General features: G+C 41.7%; 1 protein-coding gene across 2 annotated transcripts in view; it reads right to left on the reverse strand.

Annotated features, from left to right (window-relative positions):
• grin3ba (glutamate receptor, ionotropic, N-methyl-D-aspartate 3Ba) overlaps nt 1-24636 on the reverse strand; it is a 117861-nt gene that overhangs the window by 46776 nt on the left and 46449 nt on the right. For both annotated transcript variants that reach the window (XM_008399177.3, XM_008399176.3), the window contains exon 2: nt 941-1641. In XM_008399177.3, the coding sequence (XP_008397399.1) occupies nt 941-1641 (701 nt within the window). The remainder of the gene's footprint in view (nt 1-940; nt 1642-24636) is intronic.

Consider the following 24636-nt stretch of genomic DNA (forward strand, 5'->3'; position numbering starts at 1 on the left):
CCAAAGTGTCACTCAGGAAGCTAATGAGCTCACAGACACCTAGTTGTGAGACCAGCTGAAATTAATTGTAGTTTGTCAGCGTGATCAATGTGTTGTAAGGCGATTGTGTAATCGCTCACTTGTGGGACTACGTCTCGTAATTTTAGGCTCTCTGTAGTAATTTCACAGCAGAAACGGGGGCTTGCGCAGAGGCTGGTTGTAAGAGTTAGAACGTGTTTTTTTTAGGGATGAAGTAAGGCATGACAAGAACTTCTGCTAGTCCTACATCATCTGAGGGAAGATATTTAATGGCTGGACAAACTTATGCATCTTCTGCCTTGCTGAGGTTTTCTTTTGTAAGAATACAAAGTGCAGATGATGGCAGGTGGCAGAAATTAGTTTTTAGCAGAAGAACGGATTACATTTAGACCTCTTTCCTTTGAACCCCCTTAAAGCTGCAGTAAGTAACTGTTATAGAAAATATGTTTTTTTTTATATGTATTTGTTAAAACCGTCATCATGTCATGACAGAATAATAATATATTTGCCTCTTCTTGTGGTCCTTCTGCCAGCAGAAATACACCATTCGGTCAGAAACAACCAATGAGAGCCAGGAGGAGGGTCTTGGTGCTGTTAATCAGGCTGTATGTGCTGCTCACATCCTCCTCTTGCTCTATGTCACACTACAGCTCCTTCTCCTCAACAGCAAGTTGTTTTTCCACCATTAGCACAGCTGTAGCACGTTGTGAAAGACTGTATTGACCCATGGGGGCTAAATGCACTCCACACTTGTCAGATTTTCATTTGTACAACACTTTAAAAATCATGCAACAACTACTGGCGACTTCATGTTGGTCTGTCCCATAAGATTACTTACTGCGACAAACTCTGGAAAAAAAAAAATCCTAGAGTTGATAAGTGCAACATGTATAACTGTGTGTACATGCTCATATGTTCATACCTGGAAAGATACTGTCCAGAAGACGGTAGTTCATGCCTGTTTGGTTTGTCGTAACAGTTCACCAAGTTCTGAACCAGCGCTAACTCCGGCTTCACCATGGTGGCCAAAGTGACCGCTCGACCAACCAGCTGCAGGGCATCCCGTATGTAGAAGCTTATCGGCTTGCGTCCCACCTCCCCATAGGCCAGCAGTCCAAGGGGACCTCCCAGAGTGTGCAGAGAATCAGGGGACAAAGGATATCCCATGATCCACTGCAGCGCTGGAAGTGACGGGGCAAGGCGCTGAGCGACTCGCAGGACAGATGAGAGACACTCCGGGTCAGATCCCATGAGTAGCACGGAAGAGATCGGCGAGGGGGAGCGCAGGAAGCTGGAAGAGATGATGTTCAAAGCCTCCTCTTCCATTTGATCCTCCCTCCTCTCCTCGCTGGCCTCCCCCCTCCTCTCTCTGCCGCCGGTGATGAGCGTCAGGTTGATAATATCCCACAAATGCCAAGCAGGACCGCTGTGCCTCTGCAAGTGAGTCAGCAAGCCGTCGCTGCCTTCATCCCATCCGGGGCAGATCACAGCTGCTCCTCCCCATCTGCCTTCTCCTCGACTCCCTCTGTCCCTGTCCCCGTCGCCGCTCTGCAGGACCGCCAGCAGCAAGCTGCCGAGGGTCGACGGAGGCACGCGGGCCGACATTTGGAGGTGAAAGCGGTTCTGTAAAAGATGGAAAAAGAATCGTAGAAACATTTTAGCAACAGATATATAGACAAGAAATTTTAAGTATGGAAGACAGGAGCACAAAGAGGAAGAGGAGAGGGCAAGGGGTAAAAGGAGGAAGAAGATCAGATGTGAGATTAAGGAATAGGGCAAAAACACCTTAGGGCTAAGCTACCATTAAAACGCAGCTTTTATAAACACCAGAGACTGCAGTTCCTGACACTGTGGCAATTTAACCCAACACAGATCAGAAATAATCAAGTGGCCATATTTGCTCATTATCTCTCACTCCGAATGAAAAGAGGCGCACTGATTCAAACAAGGAGTCAATGATTCGCATCTAATCTGCAACATCACAGTTGGCTTGGCAGGACAACAGTAGCATCCACAGTTCATCCAGGAGCCGGCATTCCCAAACCCCAGCGAAAACACTGGCCTGTTTCATACTGTTCCAAAATGGATAACACTGTTGTCCTTGAATGCAGCTCACAGATGCCCACCCCCCTGCTTCCTTTGAGAGGCTCTATCCATTTTTCATCCTATCACTGCTCCAGGCAAGGTTGATAGGGGGTTGGTAGGGTGGGGGCGTTTGTATAGATAAGGCAAAGTTTGGTCATAGATGATTTAAGATTTGCTCTGGATGCATCCGTCTCAGTAGCCATTATGACAGAACAGTAGGGCGACTTAATTATTGAAATAATAAATTTTCTTCATTATTGAAATTGCACTCTGTTCTGTCCTTTACAATGGAGGTGTTTTTATTTATTTTTATTATTTCTGTTTTGTTTACAGTGTTTGGATAGATTAGCTGAACAACAAGCAGGATAATAGAATATTCCCACTGTTGCAAAATTGTCACTTTTCAATACAAAAAAAACGATAGCCCACACCGTAGTAAGGCAAGGTTTCCTCTCACTGCTTTAATAATCAGTGGCTGAGTCAGGTTCCCATCTTGAATCTACAAGAAAATATGTGGAGGGAAGTAAATATTTGTCTAATGGCAAAAAGACTATTAAATTGAAAGACTCATCACCGAAGATAAATGATAAAAATATCAGTTGGAGCAAACAAACAAAAAAAAGGTTTATTTCTGTAATATACATTTTTACTTGATTCTTGATTTTAAAAAAACAAACAATTTATACTCTTTTTATATTTTGATAATTCAAAAGATAATTCATTTCCTATAAGAAACAAACTTATTGGTTCAATGAAAATGTCTAAATCTGCCAACAATGCAAGTCATTTTGGGTTGAGCTGTACTGCAGGACGTACAAGTAGGCATGTAAAGGCATGTGAAAGCTGCATTGGTTGGACCCATCCACCCCGCAGGCCAAAGTCTGTCACGCAGCGCAAACCCACTCACTGACAGGAGTCAGAGGATCCCACCCCCATTCAGACAATCACCATGAAATCCCAACAAAACAAAGAGAAACACAACCCTCCGTAAAGACCACAAACGCCGCCCTCCCAACACCAAGGGGCTGGTGCCCCTTGGAGCGACATCGACACCTTGCAGTTGCACACAGCTTCTTGTAACCTAAAAATCGGTGGTGACACAAAGTCAGCCCTAGCGGTCCAACGACCCTCCCAAACATCTCCGGTCAGGCTGCGAAAACAACTCGTGAAAGCTCTGCACATCCATCGAACCAGGAAGCGGAACGTCTCACACACACAAAAAAACCCACCAGAACAAAAACATCGAATCGAGGGTGCGACACCACAATAGACATCCAGTTAGAGAAAAAGAATGTGTTTGTTTCTGCCACTGTTTTTTTATAAAGAGTACTTAAGTGGCATGCCTTGGAGCTGCACGCAGTCAAGGTTTCAAACATGCGATCGTTCTGTTGAATAAAGCCTCACTCTCACGTTGAAATAGTCATCAAGTCACCTTGATGACTATTTGAAAGGTAACTACTCTGGGTTTACTTGAAAATCTTTTATGAATTGCTGAACTATTTAAACAAGACCATTCATATTTAAGAAAAACTTATTAGCATGAATTGGCTTTTCAGATTCTTATACTTGGCCACAGACGGGTACTGTAGTAGGTCGCTAAATGGGTGGGAAACGTCTAATCTGGATGTCTATGGTCACAACTTTACTAAGCTTTTAGTGAGTAATATGTGGAGCTATAAACATATCAGTGTCACTTTCTAAGTCACTGTGATTATGTGCTATACTGACTTATTACTGATTTTTGAACATGGCTCATATGTTCCTTCTGGACATTTTTTTTTTTTTTTTTTTTTTTAATGACAGTTCATCTCGCTTCTGTTGACAATCTTTGTAGGAAGGATTTTGCTATAGTGGACGCTCATCTCCTCTGTGTTTCAACAGTTTGGTTGATAATTGTTTTTCTTGTGGTGTGCAGCTAATTAAGGGAAAATTTAAAATCGCATAAGTGTTTCTTCTGCTTCATAAATTTAGCTCTTCGGTTCAACCGTCTGAGAATAAAAGCCCTACTGTCTTTGGTTTGCTCAGGCCTCTCAGTCATTCAGCTTTCGGTCTAAGGCCTGAACAGAGCAGGTCGAATGCCATGGACGGGAATCTGCAGCAACAACGCAGTCTGTCTGTTACTGTTCTTTCTGAAGATTTTGAAAACTTTTCAGCAGTGCTTTGACTCGTGGTTCCTGGAAGGTTTTTGTGTGTGTGTGTGTGTGTGTGTGTGTGTGTGTGTGTGTGTGTGTGTGTGTGTGTGTGTCTGTGTGTGTGTGAGAAACTGAATTTCCCAGAACACCTTATTTTCAAGGCTGTTTTTTTTTTGTTTGTGTTTCTATCTGACCTAGTCTCCTCCTGCAGGAGTGCTACTGTGATATGAGAAAAGAGATTTTTACAACTATGGAGTCCAAAATATGATTAAAATCTGTGAAATCATTCTCAGATTGTCAAACTATATATATATAAAAAAAGAAGAGGAGAAGAGTAAAAAGAGTAGGTAGCATGGTTCTTCATTTAACTTCACAGATCACAACTCCTGATGGGAGAAAGAAATATATATAAAGGAGTGCTCAGTTAGGGGTCGGCTACCTAAAAACGTCATGCCGGTTTTATAGCAGTTAGGCTTTGAAACAGAATTAAAACCAGTTTAAACTCAAATGGTTTTTGGAGCAGTGCAAAGATCTTTAATAATTAAAGCCTGTGAGATGTGTCTCCTAGTAACCAAATAACGGCATTTAAAATCTCTTAAATCAAAGCCAACAAGAGCATTATTCTCTTCCTCCATCTCCACAGAGGTGCTGAAAGCTAAACTCCAAGCTCCCTTTAATTAAATCATTCCACTAAGGTTGTCAAATTTTAGGAAAGAATTTATATACAAACAGTAAAATACTTCTGGTTGGTTTAAAATCTGCAGACAAAAATGAAAAGTCCTGTCGGGTAGCTCAAAGTTTACATAAAACATGACCCACAGAGGAGTGTAAGCTAGGGAATAACTGCAGCAAAATGTTTTGGACATTCAGCCAAAGAGAAATGTTGAGCATCCTCCAGCCACAAGGTTCAGCATTTAGTTACAATAATGTTCTTGTTCTTGTGGAGTCCTCCATTGACAATGCATCATTTTTACTAGTATTAGGTACTAGACTCATATAATAATAATAATTTCCAAATGATTGTAATTGTTTGGACCCAAAAACCTGAACGGACATAAAACTCGAGACTAATTTCACTGCTCTGCTCAACAGAAAAACCTTTCAACACTTTCCGAACTCGTCTTACACCGTTTGTTCATGCATTTCTGCACATGCGAGACTAAAACTGCACTCGTCTCATTAAATCTGGACGTGTCCAATGCAGGTGGAGCGAACGCTTACATAACTCTCACGAAGCACACGTGAACGTGGGGTTGGAGACGAGACGTCGTCTGAACACAACCGCCACTGAGGCGCATTCATTCAAATGGAAATGTACCACCAGGGGAGTACAAAGCTAACAAAGCAACACTCCGCTGAAAGTCCTCAAGTCCCTGGAGACAGTTAAAGGAAAATTATTTGAAGTCTAGAGAATTAATGCGGCCCGTGTACTCATCCTCCTGGAACGAGCCAGGTGTGTAGGGGCAGACAAGAGAAGATCTGTTCGCTTGAATTGGGTGTGTTGGTTTGGGGGGGGAGAGAAGAGGATGATTGATGAGGGCGGATTGTCGGAGAGCCAGCGGAGGGTGGTGCTACAGGTGTGAATATTATTCAGTCTATTACTCCCAGGATTTTAAACTAACATAATGCCCATTGTGTCAAAAGGCTCAGAAAACATAAAAATGTGCGATGATAAAAGATAAACACTGCGCCTGAAGGCAGCCGGGGGGAAATGCGGTGGAAATCCGTATGCAAAGTTCTGTAGGGTATAATCCGTCTGAGTCAATGATTCCACGGCAAAATGCATGGAAAGAAAGAGAACTTTTGGACCTATCAGTCCCAAAGAATTGCTTTAAAAGCACACCCCAATTAACAACAACCAGACCATGTAGCTTGTTAACAAGTCAAAGCCAAAGATTTATGCTGCACACACATCTTTGTTAAATTAATTGTAATAATGTTCGTCTGCGGGACATCCCGCGGCTGTGTCAGCTGTTTTTCACGCCAGCGTTATTTCATTATTTCTCCCGCCCAATTACAGAACAGCCTGCTCGACTCTTCGAAAGACTCCTTCACCATTTCAATTACATTCCTTGGTGCTAAACCCGAGCTCTTACCCAGATAGACTCTGAACGAGGACAAACAGCGGAATTACTTCAAAACGTAAAGACGTGAGAACAATAATAATAAGAGGTAACGGTGGCGGCATTACAGTAGTTAGATGAGGCTGCCAGGAGAGAAAACAAATAGGAGCAAAAGAAGGAAGGCAGATTTGGGAGCCACGAAGTGACTCTTAAGAGATAAGGTGATTTATTATCTTAAGCCAAGAGTTCTAGTCCATTAGATGAGATAGCACTCTGCTGTTTTTTTTTTTGGAGTGGAGGAGGAACAATTTCTTAATCTATGGGCAATCAAATTTGACAAGCTCCAAAATGGAGCCTGAGAAAGATACGAAAAGCGTGCGATCAGATTGGCTATTACAACGGCAGCCACTTCTTATACACTCATTTCCTTTAGTGAAGTGTATCTCAATTATTTAGTAATTGATTGTGCAGTAAAACCTTGCGGAACTTATCTTAACCTAAACTACAGTGAAGGTTTTTCACCGCGTGTTTCTTTTTTTTTTTAATTGTGCTTTTATGTTTTAGACCAACAGAACGTAGAGGAAAATGATACTTTGTTGTAAATGTTCTAAGCAATAACAATGATGGTAATAAATAAATACATTTATACATGTGCTATTCATTTCTAGTCAGTACTCTTTTGTCAGAGTGCCCTAAATGAAATCCAGGGATAATTATTCTTCGAGAAATTATGAAAGGTGATGTTTGTTTGCGATTTGACACAAGCAACCTAGGGAACACAACAAACATGTCCAATTACTTTATCTGGTTAGAGGAGGTCAAAATTACCTCAGTTACTCTGAATGGTCATCTGAGCATTATGCTATGATGGTCTTCTTTAGCAGGAACAGAGATGATGGTCAGAGTTGAGGGGAGAGTAGATGGAGCGGAGCACAGAGCAACCCTGGAGAAATCCCTGGAGAAAACCGTTCAACGTCGTGGAATCGGGGGGGGGGGTGAATACACACTTTTCAGATTTTTAGTTGAACAACAAAAAAAAACTCCATGCATAATTTTGTTCACAAATAAAAGGTACTTTGCTTTGGTTTGTCACATTAAACTTAAATGATGTTTGTGGCTATAATGTGATAAAATATTAAAATGATTTAAAAGGAACGTCGCTTTATTTTTTCCAACATATCCACATAAACAAAAAAAAAAAACAAACAAAAATAAAACGGTGACCTACAGGGAGCAGAAAGCTTTACTCTGCCATGTGCGAGTCCAGCAAACGAATTCTTGTTCACAATGGAGCCAGTATAATACAAATCGTTTCGTTTATATTGATACCAAATCACGATAATCCCCAAACCGCTCACTGACGCCCGTTTTCAATCAAACAATGGCAGAGTCCTACACGTGGCTTCTGGAAGTATGGCGGCGTACGCAGAGCAGTGAAATCCCCGACAGTCATCATTCCAGCTTAATCCGGCGTGTCTTAAAAGCCGGCTGGCAAGCATCGGCGTTTATCTCCCGTGACGCAGCAGATTTAATGCATGTGTAAGGTTGTGTGTGCAAACTGGTGCATGAATAAAAGACAACAGATCTTCAAAGTCCATCGAGGCCTGAATTTGCATTTTGTTTTTTTTTTAGTTTTTTTTATTTTTATTTGACATCCCCTGTTTTGGCTCCCGGTCAGGGCCAACGTTGTTGCTGTTGCACATCCAATATTTAAATTCATGGTGATTTATTTATTTATTTTTTTTTTTTTTTGTGAAGCATCTGCCTAGGGATACAGGGAGAGAAGATATTATGATGTCAATGTCTAGACAAGATAAAAGGTGACTGTACAGTCGGTGGAAGTTTGCAGGCTGTTGGTGGGTTTATCTGAAATACAGAGACGTGTCTTAAGATTTTTCAGGGGATTTTACCTCTGTGTGCAAGAAAACCTACAGACAGATTTGATCTTGCTAGTCATGTCCAATTCTGCTCTGCAGGTCAACCCAAAACCCGAGTTGATCTAATTTGAAGGACTTCAGGTATGGTTAAAAATGTAACAGAAGCTTGTAAGACTCTCCATTGTGTATGTGCGTGTGTATTTTTCTGCTTCTGAGGTCTTATCTTCTTCTATTCTCAGGGGAAAGCTTCACGTGCAGGTATGAGGGTAAAGAGACTCAGAAAAGGATGAAAGATAAGCACAACTAAAAGAAGTGTCAGCATTATTCTGGTATAAAATATAAAATCCATAGCTTATCTCCTGCATCTGCAAATTACAAGCCTTGAACTGAACCCTTACTTCTTCTAAAAAAGAAGAAGAAGAAAAAAGAAATCCATAGTGCTCCTTGCAGTGCTGGTCTAGTGATTTTCAGATCTTCGAACAAACCGTATGTGCAGCAAATGATTCACCAAACACATGCAGTTCAAGCAAACATATCAACACACCTGAGCATACAGTTAAAAGCACACCGAGGTGTGAACAGTAGTGGACAAATCCACTTGTGTGTATTAATTTATTAATCACGAGCTTTTTACATTTCAACCATCATTCGGTTTATCCAAATTGACAGTACAGCCAAGATATGGTTGTCCACCTAAATTAAATTCCCTTCTCCATTGTCCAGTCTCACTCTAGTCGGTTAATGCCAAGTTGTGTGTGTCTCTGTTGGCAGTGTGTTTCTCACTATGTAGCCGTGAATATGGGAAGTAACTTAGCGGGGGAGGTGAGAACGTGTGGCAGGGCCCTGAACAAGCAGAAGCTGTGGTCAACACTCCAATAACTTCATTTTACGTGTGTACCCTTGAGTGGCTAGTTTCTCTGGAATCTCTATAGATTTGTTCATTGCAGGTTGCTCTGTCCAGTAGACCTGGATGTGCGCTTCTGTTACAATTCATAAAAATGTTTAGACCTCAATGTTCGACCATGGAGTTATTGATTTGCAGCTCGCCATCTTGCCAGTTGCTACGGTGTTATTGCAGGTTGATAATTATGTTGTTCTTGGCATAGTCAACAAATGCAGTCTGCTGCCAATCAAATCGTTTGTGCGCTACACCCAGAGAGTTCAAGTCGTACCACCTGTGAGGTAATTTTAAAGACAAAAAGCCAGGTAGGTAATTGTAAATGTCGAGGAAAGAGCCACAGCTCCGATGGGGGACTTTCAAATCTGGCCTTTCTGGAAAAGTTGAAGTTGTTCAGAAATGATGGGGAAGATGGAGAATCTGAAACACGACTTGAAGATTTTCTGTTCCCAAACATTGCACATCATCATAATCACACAATCCCCTTGGCATAACACAGCAGTGGCAGCCTCATGTTGTGGTGAAGATTTTCCACCAACATGTTTGAGGAGTGTCAAAATTACTCTGGTGTAAAATATGGAATTAGGAGTTTGACGAATAGTCAAATACTAATATTTTAAATATCCATTTTTTTTCAGGCCCATATAATTTTTTTTTTATCATTCTCACATTTTTTGATATTCAAATGTGTCGTATTCTTTTAGTTTCATCAGTGATTCAAAAAAAATACTTTAAAATTGGCAAAGTGTGCATCTAAATACATTTGTACATACTCAAAAAAATGACAAATATTTTCCAATTAATTGACAGAACAATAACATTGGTTAACTACTAAAAAAAAGCCACAACTTATTTAATGCATTTTTTTTATTACAGATCTTGAACTTGACTTTCATCTCTTCTAAAACTAAATTTTAATAAAAATGTGTACAGCTGCACGCTTTGCTGGCTCAAAAGATTTGTGCAGAAGTCCATGCAACAAAAACACACACGCACCACACAAACAAACCGCCGCACATGGGCACTAGAGCAGGCCTGCTCAGCTACCGAGCAAGCAGACTGAGGTGGGAATACTTGAGCAGAAAATCCTCTGGGATCTGTGGGCAATGTGGAGTAAGAAAAACCAACATGAGCGCATTCAGTAAGAACTTAGCGAGGGAGGGAGGACGGGGGGGGGGAGCAGCTCGAGTCGAGACCCAGTTCATTTCTTATTTAGGCCTCCATACGAAACACATCGACACTTGGAAGATGTTCGTTTGCTCTTTTTTTTTTTTTTTGGCTTCTTTAGTGCCAAAAAAAGTGAATGGGGTAGGAAAAAACAAACAAAAAAACACAGCTGCACCTTCAGTTATACAGTTTCAAAGCTCGGGTGAAATCAGGTTGGAGGAATTATTAAGGAGGTGGGACAACACAGCATATGTGTTAGGTAGCCGGGGGAGACAAGAGGGCTAAGATATAAGCCGGAGCTCTGACACAACCAGGTGTCTCCTTTTGGCCTTCATCCACACCTTCAGGCAAGGGATCTCTTTAACTCGCCTGACTTCGACTTATCGCGAAACGTCGCTGTCGCCTAATTTGTGCTTTGACTTTCTGTCTCGACTCGTTTGCATTATGGTGGGCAGACTGAGGAGGCATGGCCGCAGTTGCCCTCGCTGCTGCACGGACCTTTTTGCCTGAGCCCTCCGAATGGCTGCTCGGCGTTTTGCTCCGTCCAGAAAGACAACCCCACGGCCAGGGCAGCTTTCCAAACATCACCACCTCGCCGAGCGCATTAATATTTCACGAGCACTGTCATCAGGTGAGCTGTCTGAGCGCAAGGAGAGGGATAGAGGGAGGCAGAGCTTGGAAGGTGAGGCAAGGGAGAGAAAGCTGGCATGTAGATGTGAAAATATGTTCGAGATGAAAGAAAACTTGATAATGTGGTTTAATATCCGTTTTGATGAAAGACGGTGGAAAGGTGGTGGTTCGCATCTCAATGGTGTGTGAGGGGTGGGGGAAAAAAACTCCCCAACAAAACAAAACAATAAGAAAACGGTCTTGTTTCGCTTGCCTCTCAGATTTTCTCAGCAGGGAGCAAACCTCGGGTTTGAAACAAGCAAGATTAGATCTGAGAGGATTGTACTTAGAATGTCAAAGAGACTTCTAGACGCAGTGCGAACGCATGAACGTAAACCCCCTCCTAAAGTCAACTCAACCAATCTCATTCAACCCAGTGTGCAAAACCAGGTTTTAAACTACATGCACACGGACTTGCATCGTCTCATACGTAATTGAAACGGCTGAATGTGTCATTTCTCCAGGCTTTCTTTCTCAAAGTCCAAAATGAAGACCGGTCACAGGTATTTGCATGGTTAATGAAGCAATTTGAGCGGCGCTCTTTTGACCAGGCGAAGGATAACCAGACGTCTTGCTACGCGACCGTTTTTAAGTGCATGCAAATGGCGTTGCTTAATTTTCTCCCGTCTCCTGGCGTCGGGAGTTATTTGGGTGACTTTAATCTCACTCAGCCACGCTGCCAGGGAGTGGAAGCTAAACTTAGTGGAGGGAAGGAAGCTAGACACAAATGCAGATGAGGCGTAAGCGGAATATGCGCAAACACACACACAGACAAAAAAAAAACTGCAATGCACGCAAAATCATTAAGTGAAGTTCATGCGCCTGCGCAAGTTTGCTACATGCACACTTATCCACCCAAATAATAGGCCTGCTAAGCATTCAGCCACTTAACACGAGGAATGACTGCGGTTATCTGAGCGTAACAGAGTGTTAGCTCGGAGAGCAATGAACAGTAATGTAAACATTATTAGACCAGGCTGAGTCTTGTCTCACTGCTAACACTTGATGGAGATAGCACCACGTCAGTCTGACCAATCGTGGCTTAACGCCATTTGCACTGACTCAATCCAATTCTGCCCACAATTTCCAGTAGAGCGACTGAGAGGGGGTGAAAAAAGTAAGCACAAGATTGCGGCCCTTGGGGAAGCGCAATGAAACGGCAGGCACAAAGTGTAAAACACACTTGGAATTAGGTTTGATTAGAAGGAAATGGATTCCTGTTGCTCAGGCTTCTTGTGCTGTAGCCGGTAACAATTTGGGGACGGCTGGAGGTAAAAGTGTATCGCGTCCATTAAACATAAGGATCTTGTTAGTTTGCTGTTGTTGAGGCTGGTTGGGAAAATAGAGGCTTTACAGTGGCAGTCATAAAAATACCATTGTAGACCTGAGTGATTGTGAGAGGAGCCATAAACATCCTGACAGGCCATGCCTTCTCTTTTCCTAGAGGCTGCGAGTTTATGGGAATGAATATGTGTGAGAGAGCAGACGAAAAGAAAATAGGATTTGCTCATTTGGTTCATCTTTGTTAAACCGAGCATAGCCGACTGAACATGGGTAAGTAAAATCTTTCATTTGCCTGCTCCGGGAATGGTGCCTTGTAGTAAACATCAAGGAAATAGGCTTGTAACTCTGAATGAACTGCAGACATCCATAACCCAGCTACAGGAATCTTGTCATGGGACAACTGTGTTATTCAGTGAAACCAATTGACGTTGTCTGCTATATATGGCAAATGATAACCAGGCAAGTCGCCTGGAACTCAGGTCCCACAGTGAAACATGGTGCTGGCAGCATCATGCTATAAGGAGGAATTTCCTCAACATGGATGGATAAGGGGGTCAAAGTTGACTGGATGATGAATAGAGGCAGATATGAAATTAAAAACTTGTGTCCAGGTTTTAGGTTGGGTAGGCTATAGGCTCCTAATCCCACTCTGACTGTGTTAGTGTTTTTTTTTTTGCAAGGGACAATGTGATTGTCACTAGATGTGGAAAAACTGTTGAGGACATAACAGAGTACATTATCTTGAACACACCATTTCCACCACGAAACTTGATGATGGCAGAATCCCACTGGGGGGATGCTTTTCTTTTTTGCTAGCAGCTGCAGGGAAGCCGACCAGAGTTACTGGAATGCTGGGTAATGGCTACAAAAGGCGAACATGTTAAAGGCTGTAGGTTCACCTTGCAGCACAGCAACTGTAAACATTCAACGAGAGCAATGAAATTGTTCAGATCAAAGTGTATGTACATGCTAAAATGGTCTAGCCAAAGTCCAGGTCTAAATTATGTGCAAAGCAGGTAGTGACACAAAAATACATGCAGATGCATATAGCTAATTTCCCACTGTTGGTCAATCATGAAATGCAAAAATACAATTAAATGTGTGGCTGTAACGTGACAATATACGAAATATGTTTAGGGGGTACGAATACTTTTGTAAGCCACAGTGAGGCGAGACTCTGCTTTCTACTTATGTGCCTGTGTAAAAATGCTAATGATTTACAATCCATTTGACGGAATATTGTTCTCAGCATAGCTTCAAATTAATTTGAGTGATCAAGACACAGAGCACATCAACATTTTTCTCCCCCCAAGCACCTCAGGCTGCTGCGGAAGAGAGAAACCGTCGAACGCTGGTTGTACACAAACATTATGACACAAAAGGAGATGCAGACTGATCCGACAAGAGCTCTGGGCCTCGCGCGATATCCATGAAAAAGTTTTTTTTTCTCTCTCTCTCTCTCTTTTTTTTTTTTTTTCCCCCCAGCACGATTCCTTTCTTTAGTCAAACGGCAGTCCGGTGGGAACAAACCAAAATGCATTGCGCATATCAGAGTATGCAAATGCCTCCATGCCAGTGCGAGTAAATGAAGTAATCCTGAGCAGAATGTTTAGTTTCATTAATATTTAGCCGAGATTTAATGAGCCTCCTCGGGCCTGCAAAAAGGGCCTGATGTCATCAGTAACGGGAGGAATGTGCTGTTCTGGACTGGTTAGTCAGGTCTCCAGTCAGCCAGCGTTAGTGCTGAGTGCAGAGCCAGCGTCGGTGAGTGCTGTCATCTCAGCACGCCGCATCTGCGCCTCTTTTGTCAGAGGCTCCTCTTTGATCCCGTCAGTTTGCAGAGTTACAAGCCCACAGCAGAAATATGCTGAATGGATTCATGTATCATTCCCCCCTTTCCTCCCCCCCATGCCTACAAAACAGCCTCTGGCCCGCTCGCTATTTATGATCATAATAGCTGCTGTTATTTATTAAAGAGAGCGATTGTTGTCCATGCCTAATAGACAGTGCTGTTTTCTGTGCTGGGTGGAGAATTTGTCCCTTTGGTGTGCCCCCCCCTACCAAACTTGCGTGCCTTCTGAAGCGGCGTGCCGAATGCAATGGTGATTGATTCGCGAGCCGAACGGTTAAGAGAGGTACAGAGGACGGCTAATCTGAGTTATGATTGCCACCGTAATCGTATTTTCTCCTCCGACTCATTCGTCTGCTCTAGAGAAACGCAAACAGACTACATCCTGGTGACGTGCTCGCCGCACCTCTCTCCTAACACCTCGCCCCGGCTTTCCATCATCGCGATTTTCTGGCTCATAACTCAGCCTCGCTTCAGCCGGCCCGGCTTTATCTTCCACGCTGGCTGAGTTGCTAACCTGCTGGAGGTGGCGTCGAGCGTTTGGATTAATAAACGCCGTGGCTTTGGGGGGGTAAACGGAGCTGTTTTGGGTCGTCTCGACAGGTCCGCGGCGGCGACGATGATTGCCCCCCCCCTCGCCCCTTGTTTGGGTATTCTCTCACAGGGAGCCGGATCGAAGTGATGGCGGCGTTATTTACTTACAGGAGGGAGTGATGCTAACAGTGCAGACGCATAGCAGTGTGATTTCATTAGCAGTCAGCCCACGGGAGCAGAGGTGAGGAGTAGAAACTTTAGAGGGGAACACATTTATTTACAAAGCCCCAGCGGTGAAGGTGTACCACCCAAGTAATGAGATGCCAAAAGCTTTGAGAACTGAGTGTGTATGTGAGTATGTGTGATATTGCTTTTTTAAGGGTGTGTGTGCTTACCTCTGTGTTTTTTCTTTTTCTTTTGCAGCCTCAAAATGTGTGAATGAGCAAATTTCTGACAGAGAGGGGGTTCTTTTGCTCCATTTGTTGAATACGCAACACCCAGACCAGACTTCACAGGGGAGAAATAACACACCCAGAGAGACAGAAGTCATTCGGGGACGGTCGGTTTGCCAGGGAGTGCTTGCGGTGCGTCACGGAAGTCTGTATGAAGGTGTGTTTGTGTGCGAGTCCCAGGATGGATGAGCTTACTGTGAATGAATGACCTGCCTTGATTCACCTTATAAACTGAGTTCTCCACCAAGTCTTCCTGAGTCCCCCCTCTCATCCATCTTTATAAGAGAGATGATGGAGAGATGAAGGGCGAGGGAGTGAGGACATGAATATGCACAGAGACAAATCAACGATTTCAAGTACAAGAGCAGGCATAAAGGAGCTAATTAAAAAAGAGGGAGACATTTGGAAGCAGGAGCGACCAGGACAGAGGAGGGGGAACAATGGTCTATCGGACTGAAGTCCGAATCTGGGTTAATGTGTTCGGCAAACCGAAAGTGCTTCATAATTGTGAATTTGATTTGCTATTAAATGGGGAGCTGAGATTCAGGGCGAAGGATGATGTAAATATGTAATCTCTTTCGGTTCTCGCTTCATTAAATACGCATCAACAATTTTTTCATTATTTGTTTGTTGATCACAAGTCCTTCTGTTATAACGTTTACAATCGAATATTGCATGTTGTTTTTTTTCTTTTTTTTTCAATATCGGGCATCCCTAGTGAAAGTAGGGCTGGATGATATGGTTGAAAAAGCCTCACGGTACAAGCATTTCATATCAGTCTATCAACAATTGCTAATTGTTTTCTGGATCATAGTTCAGTGAAATTATTGGCTATTCTATCAGACGTATTATCTATTGCTATTGATCATGTTTATCGCGACATATGTTATTGATTTACTGTCCAGTCCCAAGTGAAACTATAGAAATGTGGTACATAACTAAAGTATCCACACCTCTTAAACCTCAGTTTGTTATATTACAAACAGAAATGCTGATAATGTTAAATAAATCTTTTATGTGATTGGTCAACACTACATAGTGCATGAATTGTTTTCTACATTTAGAAGTCTACATGTGCGTTCACATCAAATGCGTTTTGAGCATCGGGTTTACATTCAAAGTCTATGTGGAGCACTGGATGCGCTCGACGCATCAAACGCTCCAAACGGTTCAAATTGTGTCACACTAAATGCTCGAAACCCACCGCAACTTCCACATAGACCTAAAATATAAACCAGATGCGCCTGCCGCTCAAAACGCGTTTGCTGTGAACGCACCATAAGATGTGTGGCAGGTATTTGTATTCATCCTTGTTTCATCTGTAGCCAGAGGAGGAAAAAAAATCCAGCGCAACCAACTGTCTTTGGAAGTTACATAATCAGTCTGTGCAACTTAATCCCAGGATAAACACAGTTGTTTTTCAAAGACCTCAGAGGTTTGTGTGAGAAGATTAGTCAACAAACAGCATCATGAGGATGAAGGAACATAGAAAATCCAGACAACACAATTGTGGAGACGTTTAAAGCAGGGTTAGGTTATAAAACAGCACCACACTGATCAATCCATCCATTAAAAAAAAAACACAAAAAAACAGCTGCAAACCTATAAACACAGAACCATCCACCTGCAGGGACAGACTAGAGTGTGTTAGTCAAGAAGCCCATATTAACTCCAGAGGAGCTGCAGAGAGCCAAACCTCAGGTGGAAGTACATTATGACAAGATGAGCATCAGTCATACACTCAACAAACCGTGCCACTGCTGGCAGCACAAAGAAGGCCGCTGTTCCGAAAAAAAGAGCCACTAAACATCCTGCTTTACATTTTTCACAGGCCATCCAGCTCATAGACAGATCCAAAACATGCAAAGCACCGTGTGTGGTGGAAAACTCAACACTCCACATCACCCAAAACACACCACCTGCATGGTGGCATTATGCTTTGTGAAAGCTTTTTTTAAACTGATCAGAAATGATGGGAAAAGGGGGTTCAGGAAAAAGAAAAGCCAGCTGGAAACCCCAAAAAGACTTTAACCAAAAGTCCAAACAGTCTTTTTGAACTTTGGGGTGAAGTCCAAAAAGACCCCAAAGTCCAATAACCCTAAACATACAGCCAAGGCCACAATGGAACGATTTAGATCAAAGCATATTAATGTGGACCAGTCAAAGTCTAGAGGCAATCCCAGACAAAAATCCATGGCGAGACTTCGGTTTTGACGATCACGGGCTCTCTCCTGGCCGGGCCATTTGCCACTGATCTTAGGATGAACTAACAACTCCTGGATGTGATGTAGAACAATGAGGTGGCAAAGGAATAAAGCGACTCAGAGCAATTTTCTTGAGACCCTGAGGTTTCTCTCTTATATTGGCTGAATCTTGACTGTTGATGCCCAAGTGACCTAAACACTGTTCAGGGCCATGTTCAGCTTGTAGTTCTCGCAGTAAATGCAGTCCACCACATCGAGTATCTTGCTGTAATTGAACCACAGCCTCTTATGAGACGGTGGGGTTTTGCTGTGTGACTATGTGGCTTAAGCTATCACTTCCTATAACACTTAGTTTTGGTGTGCCTTTTTCTTTTTTTTTGTTTGTTTTTAATACTTTTGGGGCAGTTATGCCAGTACAGCTATAATGCCGTAGTGAAGTAGTTTCTCCTGTTTTTGTTTTTTTTTTTTCCTATTTTACTGTTTTAGATCATCAAAAATAATTTTAATATCAGACAACTTTATTAAATACAAAAATGCATTTTCCAAATGATTTAATTTGTAAATGCGTAAAATGCTATTGAAACAAATGTGAATAAATAATTATTCCCTTAACGTAACACCTTAAGCATTTGTGATAACTGGCAATAAGTCTTCTTTGGAGGGACTTTGGCCAGAAATCTGTCCCACTTTTTCACACCGCAGTACATTTGGTGACATTGTTAACTGCTACGTTCAGGAACATGATCAACCAGCTCAATATGTTTTCATCAATAAAAGTATTTTTCCTTTGCCTTTTTGTCTTTTTATTGCTTTTTAATCTTGCTCGCGCCGCCTGGTTGGATCGCTCGAACGCACAGCTTCAAATGGCTCCAGTTTACTTTGCTAATTTTCCACTCCTTTCCCCCACGTCGCACTCAGGCATCACCCTTTTCGTCTCGACCTGCTGAACGAGGAGAGAAGTGGCAGACGGCTCCGTTTCGACGTCAGTAAAGACACCCTGAAATTGAAGCTGTTCCCGGATGTTTTTTTTTTTTTTTTTTTTCCCCCAATGCGGTTTTTCTAGAGCTGGATAAAAAAATAAATAAAGAGAACAAAACTGAGAAGATGCTGGCAACTTGTATCTCACAATTGATTTCTGAAGTTAGCTCAAAGTCTGCACAGTTTAACGTGATTAAATTAGGCCTCCATGTTTGTTTGTCCTTTCTTCTTTTTTTTTTTTTTTGCTGGCTTGCCTGGATTTGGGACAATATCTACAAGAAAAAAGGAAACAATTAACTTTAATGACTAAGAGCAGAAATCTTTAATGTTTGGTGTCATGTGTTTTAGATCCCCGAAATGATTGGCTGCTTTCAAGAAGTGTAAAAATGAGGAGATATTCTAGTATAGGAGGTGCTGTTCTAGTTACACAGAGTCTTTCTTCAACTGTTAAATTTCAAGAGACATTTAGATGTTACATTTGATAGGGGCTGTTAATAGAACCGTGTTCATATTTCTATTTAATTAGTTCCCTTTTCATTTCTCTACGATGGCTGGCACGCGCTTTGATTCGGCAGACACGAATTTCTCTTGTCTGTCGTTTCAAAAGGAACCACAGAGCAGTGAGTTGTTCACTTGTTCCGTTTGATTCAGAGACATTTAAAGTGCTTTATAATGGAAGGAATCCTGGTTTGTCTCACTGATCGATATGAGAATTCGCTTTTTCTTTGATCATTTGCCTTTAAATTCACAATCACATACAAGAAAAACTCAATGGACTTTGCGGAGTGTGAAAGCTGCACAATCAAGTGAGTCGCCGCAAATATTACACTATTGATTACGTGCCTGTTTCTGAATTTTATCGCGAGACAATTGATTTACTTGCATCCAACTCTGTTTGCCAGCAAAGGGCATAAGATGACAAAAAAAAAAAAAAGTCAGATGTCCTTCCTGATTCGATTTAAATCCTGTAAATCTGTTAACCTCTCTCAAGCACGACCCTGTCTGCAGAATAAGAAACAATAAATAACTCTATAACAGCATATAAAAGGCTATGGCTGCTGCTTTTTGAGCAGGTCGAAAAAGCTATGGGACACCTTAAAAAGAATTATTCAGCTATAAATTTGAGCTGCGAGTGTTATGTTAGATGTTAAATGTAATCTTGGGTTCAAAAGTTATCATAGTACCTAGAAAGTAATAATAAAAAAGCATGTTAGTTTAGAGATGAGTCAGTGTGAGATTTTTCATGATTTCACAGCATCACTGTCATGTTTTGTGTTTGTGTTGCACCCAATCACAGCCAGGCAAAAATACTGGAAAAAGTAAATAATTATTGAAATAGACTGTCCGGAGCGTACACTGACGGAGCCAAAGACAGTGAAGGAATCCAGATAATAAGGTAAAATTTGCAACATCAGAGGAATGAAGAGGATAGGAAGATGAAAGGAAGCGACAGGAGGTCGCGGCGCAGAGAGAGCACCCTGTGTGAAACGGTACACAAAAATCAAAAGAAAAATGCATGTTATTTATTCATCACAGAGCAAATAATGTTTACATTTTTAGTCTATACATGTTTTTTTTTTGCAACACTTGTTTCAAAAATGTATCAAATTTCAGTCCAGTGCTGAATTTTTTGTCACATTTGATGAAACTAGTAAAAAAAAAAAAAGAAAAAAAAAAGGTGCTTCAGAATTGCTCAATAAGATTTTGATACGTTGAAGCCTTTGCTTAAATGCACAAAAAGCAATAAATACATAAAAAGAAATCCCTGGCAGGGGAACAGCTCTAGGTGGACGGCTTCTTTTCGCCTGTGCTGGTGTGTTTGACGGAATATGCTCTCATGACCGCTCCTGGCATTTGGGACGGGTCAAATGTCACAGGCGGCTGAGCTTGGTCTCTTGCTTCATTTTCTCCATAGCAGTGACGTTTTACATTTGGCTCGGTATCATGTCATGTGAAATAGTTCAAAGCAGAGAAATCTACACATCCGATCTCCTGCTATTTCTTTCCGATATGAAACTTTGAGGCAGTCAAGTTCCCTTATTCCTCCAACATCTCTGCTCACGGAGGAACCGTACTGATCTCAAAGTGACAGTCATCACTAAAAGAACTTTAAACCGCTGCAACCGCTGCATGTCGTAACAACTTTAATATATCTTGATACCCGTACTAGGTCTATTAGTTAATATTTTTATCATTTAGTCAATTTTGAATGTGCTTGATACTAAAAAATCTGCTAAAATGAACAAATTATGCAACAATCGCACAATACAGTACAAACAGTGGCTGCTTTTGATTAGGACGTTTCAAGTTTTCAGTGATAAAATTAATCCTGGAGAACATTGTTTACCCCTAATTGGGCCTGCAGTGCATAAGCCGACTCATCTACAAAGCTTTGTTTGTAAAATTGTTTTGTTGCCTCAGCTAATCTAAACCAATCTGCTGCCCCCCCACCCCGCACCCCCAAACCCCCTGTACCCCACAGGTGTATCGCCGAGAGGCGTCTGATTTGTTCTGAGTGTCAGCCTTGGTTTGGGGCAAAAAGCTGGAGAAAATGGCTCAGCGAAAGTAATTTCAAAAGACATGAGCTCTGTGTTAGGAAAAAGTGGAGACAAGGACGTGGATAAAATGCAGATGGAGGAAGATTAAAGCAGCGTGGCTGCGCCGAAGATCCCGTTGCTTGGATATCACGGAGAGGCGTAGAGTGGAACATGGACGGCGGCGCTAAAAACAGTTCTGTGCTCATGTGAAAAATGTTTCCGTAGTGCAAAACCTGCAGGCGAGTAAATCGGCACGGGTAATCTGCGATATTAAAATGAAATGTTGCCACAAATGCCACAGCCTTGAAACTGCTGCTGCGTACCCAGATCGATGTTCGCGAGTGATCACTGTTATTTGCTGTCCTCTTACCAAAAAAATTATCGATCACGTTTGCACTAAAGGAGGTTTGCTCCGCTTCCTATGTGAGGAACATAAGGTGTTAGCCCCATAAATTTTGTGCACCTGTGCTTGTCATTAGTTCACTCTGCCAGCGGAGTGTGAATAAACTGCTCTAATGTTGTTCTAATGAATAACTTTCAAGAGGGGATTACTTGCAGTGGCTGCTGCAGTTTTAATTCAAGATAGATGTGCATTTTTTTTTGTGCCTTTTTTTCCTTCCTGCAGAAGCTACAATTGTTATATCTATATTTAAACCTTTATTGAGCCTGGGATGATTTGCGGCACATGCTGAGCCTGCAGTTATTTATTTATTTTTTTTACAGAAATCTACTGTCGATGCGTGTACATTTACACATAGTCAAATTCTGGAAGCTCTCACATCTCTCCAGCCCTCACCAGCTAGCTACCTGTACCACGTAAAACCCTGCCTTGCTCAAGGGCAAACAAGACCCTGGATGTCTATAAAGGCCAGCAAGGTGCATTATTTTTCTTTTTTCCTTTTTACACCAACATATTATAGATGACCTTGACTCCCAGCTGTTTGGACTGAAAGCAGCTGCATTGTAATTACGCCTTCATTACGTTTTTCATCAGAACCTGAAAGCCTGAACACACACTAGGATGGCAGCTCCGAAACAGGTATAAAAAAAAAAACAACCAAAAATGACCCAGGAAATGATGGCTCAGTATGTGTATGTGTGTGTGTATGTGTGTGTGTTTTTTCTTGTCTTTCCTTCGTGAGAAGTAATATTCTTGCAGGCAGCTTGATTACTTATCCAAAATCAGGGAAGAGTATAGTACATGTCTCTGTTGATCTCGGTGTCAAATCTCTGTAGATAAGGTTCATCTGCATACAGAGTGCTTTTTTAGAACATGTGTTGTCCACAATCAAGCACAATATTTTATTGTGATGATAAAAAAAAAAAAAAAAAAGTCGAAAAGGCCTTCTGGCAGATATTGTGATACAGACAAACAAGAAAATAAAGGATGTGCATACAAACAAGACTGAAATGGTTGCTGAAACCGAGGCATGTAAAAGAACAATAAGACACGCTGCTCTCATTTAAAGAGACTGTTCAGAATTTTCTGATGCGGGATTTTTTTTTTTTGTTGTTCTTTAGTCTTTGTAAAGCAAGTCCAGTTTAGTTTGGATATTTTTTAAGTGGGGTTGTATTGAGATGTGATGAAAGTCAATAGCTTACCTACAGAAGACAACTCTCCCCGTGCCTTTATTTTCTAGAAATACACATTAGCTGTTCCTGACGGTTAGATATGAAACGTGGGCTTCTGTTGAGGGATAATTAATAGTTATTAGCTTACTTGCAGTAGATAAGTCTCTTATCTTATTCTTATTTGGTATAAATAAATACAAAATTTCCAAAGGTCAGAGGGAATGGCTGCCACAAACCTCTGATTTGTTTGTTTTTCATTCAGTTTTTTTTTTTTCTTACTTCAGTAAATTCTTGTGATGCTGGTCACACTGCTGAACCTTCAGCGCTTTGTGAAATGTCTGAGGTTCTCTGCTCTGAGACCCTCTGCAGTTTATGACACAAACCTCTCTTCATCTCCTTCATGTTCAGCCTTGTTAGTGACCCTCCCTGTCCTTATGGACTCTGTATGTCAGATGGAGCTCTGGAAATTATCCTTTGACAGTTTACACTCTTGTCTTTTTAGCTGTCTTACCACAGCTGTCTTTAAACATGCTGTTAGGTAGCCCCTCTTTTAAAAAAAAAAAAAGGAAAAGTTTTGACCCAACAGAGCTCACTAGCTTCAGATCAACATAGATAGATTTTGGGGAAAGTTGTTTTTACTCGACTGCCAACACTTTAGATAAATAACCTCGTTGTTTTAAATCCCACCACATGATGGAAACGGTACTTCCAGGAGTTTTTAATGACATTGTTGTGATTCTGGAAACTCAGCTCTTTTAGTCCTTTTGTGCCTGTGAAAACTCTGTGATAGTCTGTCGACAAGACTTGAGTAGTTTGTTGGAATCAAAAATTACATTATATTTTAGCTCTGTTCCTATCTGACCTGCAATGTTTTTTATACTGCTTACATGAGAAAAATTTTTTTTTTCTGATATTGCTCATCTGACATGTGGCGGCGTCCCTCAGGGATCCATCATTGATCCATCATTGATCCATCATTGATCCACTTATTTTTAATCTGTACCTGCTGCCTTTGTAGAGGTTTAAGGCAACCTGACACTCCTCTTCATTGTTTTGCTTATCATATCCAGTTTTATCCTCCCAGTAATCCAAAAAGCACACACTTTATCAATATATATATATATATCACATAAAAGAAACAGGTTAAACATTTACTAAATCCCAAGGAAAAATAAAAAAAAAGATTGCTTACAGCGCTTTTAAACTAGACCCTTCCTGGTCCTCGGGGACCGCTGTGTCGGATGTTGTCCTTCTACCAGACACATGGCCTGAATAAATAGGTGATTAACAGGCTTCTGTACCACTTGATGCCATACAGGAGCTAATGCTACCATTTGAATCAGGTGTGCTGGAGCAGAATATACAGGGCAGCAGTCCCTGCTGCCCTCAGGGGGCCAATCCTGGCCCCCTGAGGGCCAGGATTGAGAAACCCTGAACTAGATGAAAGAGATGTCTGCGGTTGTTTAATCAAGCTATTTCCAATTATGTCCAATTGCGAAAATGTAACCCATTTCTGCCAATCAAAGATGCTGGAAAAAGTGATTCTTGCTTTTATCACCAATTGTTTGAACTTCTGCAATCCCTCGTGTATTGGCTTTGATAAGTAATCTCTCTACTTCGCCCACAAATTGTCCAGAACACTGCAGCTTAACAGACATTAAAAAGCACAAACACATTCTGGCGTCTTTCCACTGCGTCCCAGACAGTCTTAGGATTAAGATAAAAAATTCTACTGACTGCTTTTGAAGTCTTAAATGGTCCCTGGGAAATTTGTAAAATTTTTCACAACATCTACATTCGTCTTAGAGCTTTCTGATCAACAGCCTAGCTTTTCTTCCATGCTTGGTGATCCAAATTGATTAACAACAAACAATGATCAGTACTCTATACTCCAAACCAGTCACTGCAGAGCACCAATTTATCGGCCAGCCGACTTTTTGGCATCAATTTCTTTAATTTTAAGAGATCTGTGATCGACCGATACTCGCATGTGAAGCCAATCTTATCCGCCAAATTTTTGTACCGCAGAAAAATCAGCCACCGTTCCCTTCTGATCTCCTGTGAGAGAGGTTTGACTGACAAACTGCCCCACCAGGTCACATCTGCACGTATGCAGCTTACGATAGTCGCCCCGCTGTTTCCAACTCTGCGACTTTCGTGATATATTTGGTAAAATTTCAGACAAATAAAAAAAATTGGTATCGGTCTAAATCGGAGTCAACAGGTCCGGCTTTTTGAAGATCAATAATCGGTGATTGGCCAGAAAACTACAATCGTTGCACCGCTACTGAAAACCCGTCTTGTCTCCTTGATGCTT

The sequence above is a fragment of the Poecilia reticulata genome, chromosome 22 (genome assembly GCF_904066995.2).
Source record: "Poecilia reticulata chromosome 22, P_reticulata-male-v2, whole genome shotgun sequence".
In the NCBI taxonomy this organism is placed as follows: domain Eukaryota; kingdom Metazoa; phylum Chordata; class Actinopteri; order Cyprinodontiformes; family Poeciliidae; genus Poecilia; species Poecilia reticulata.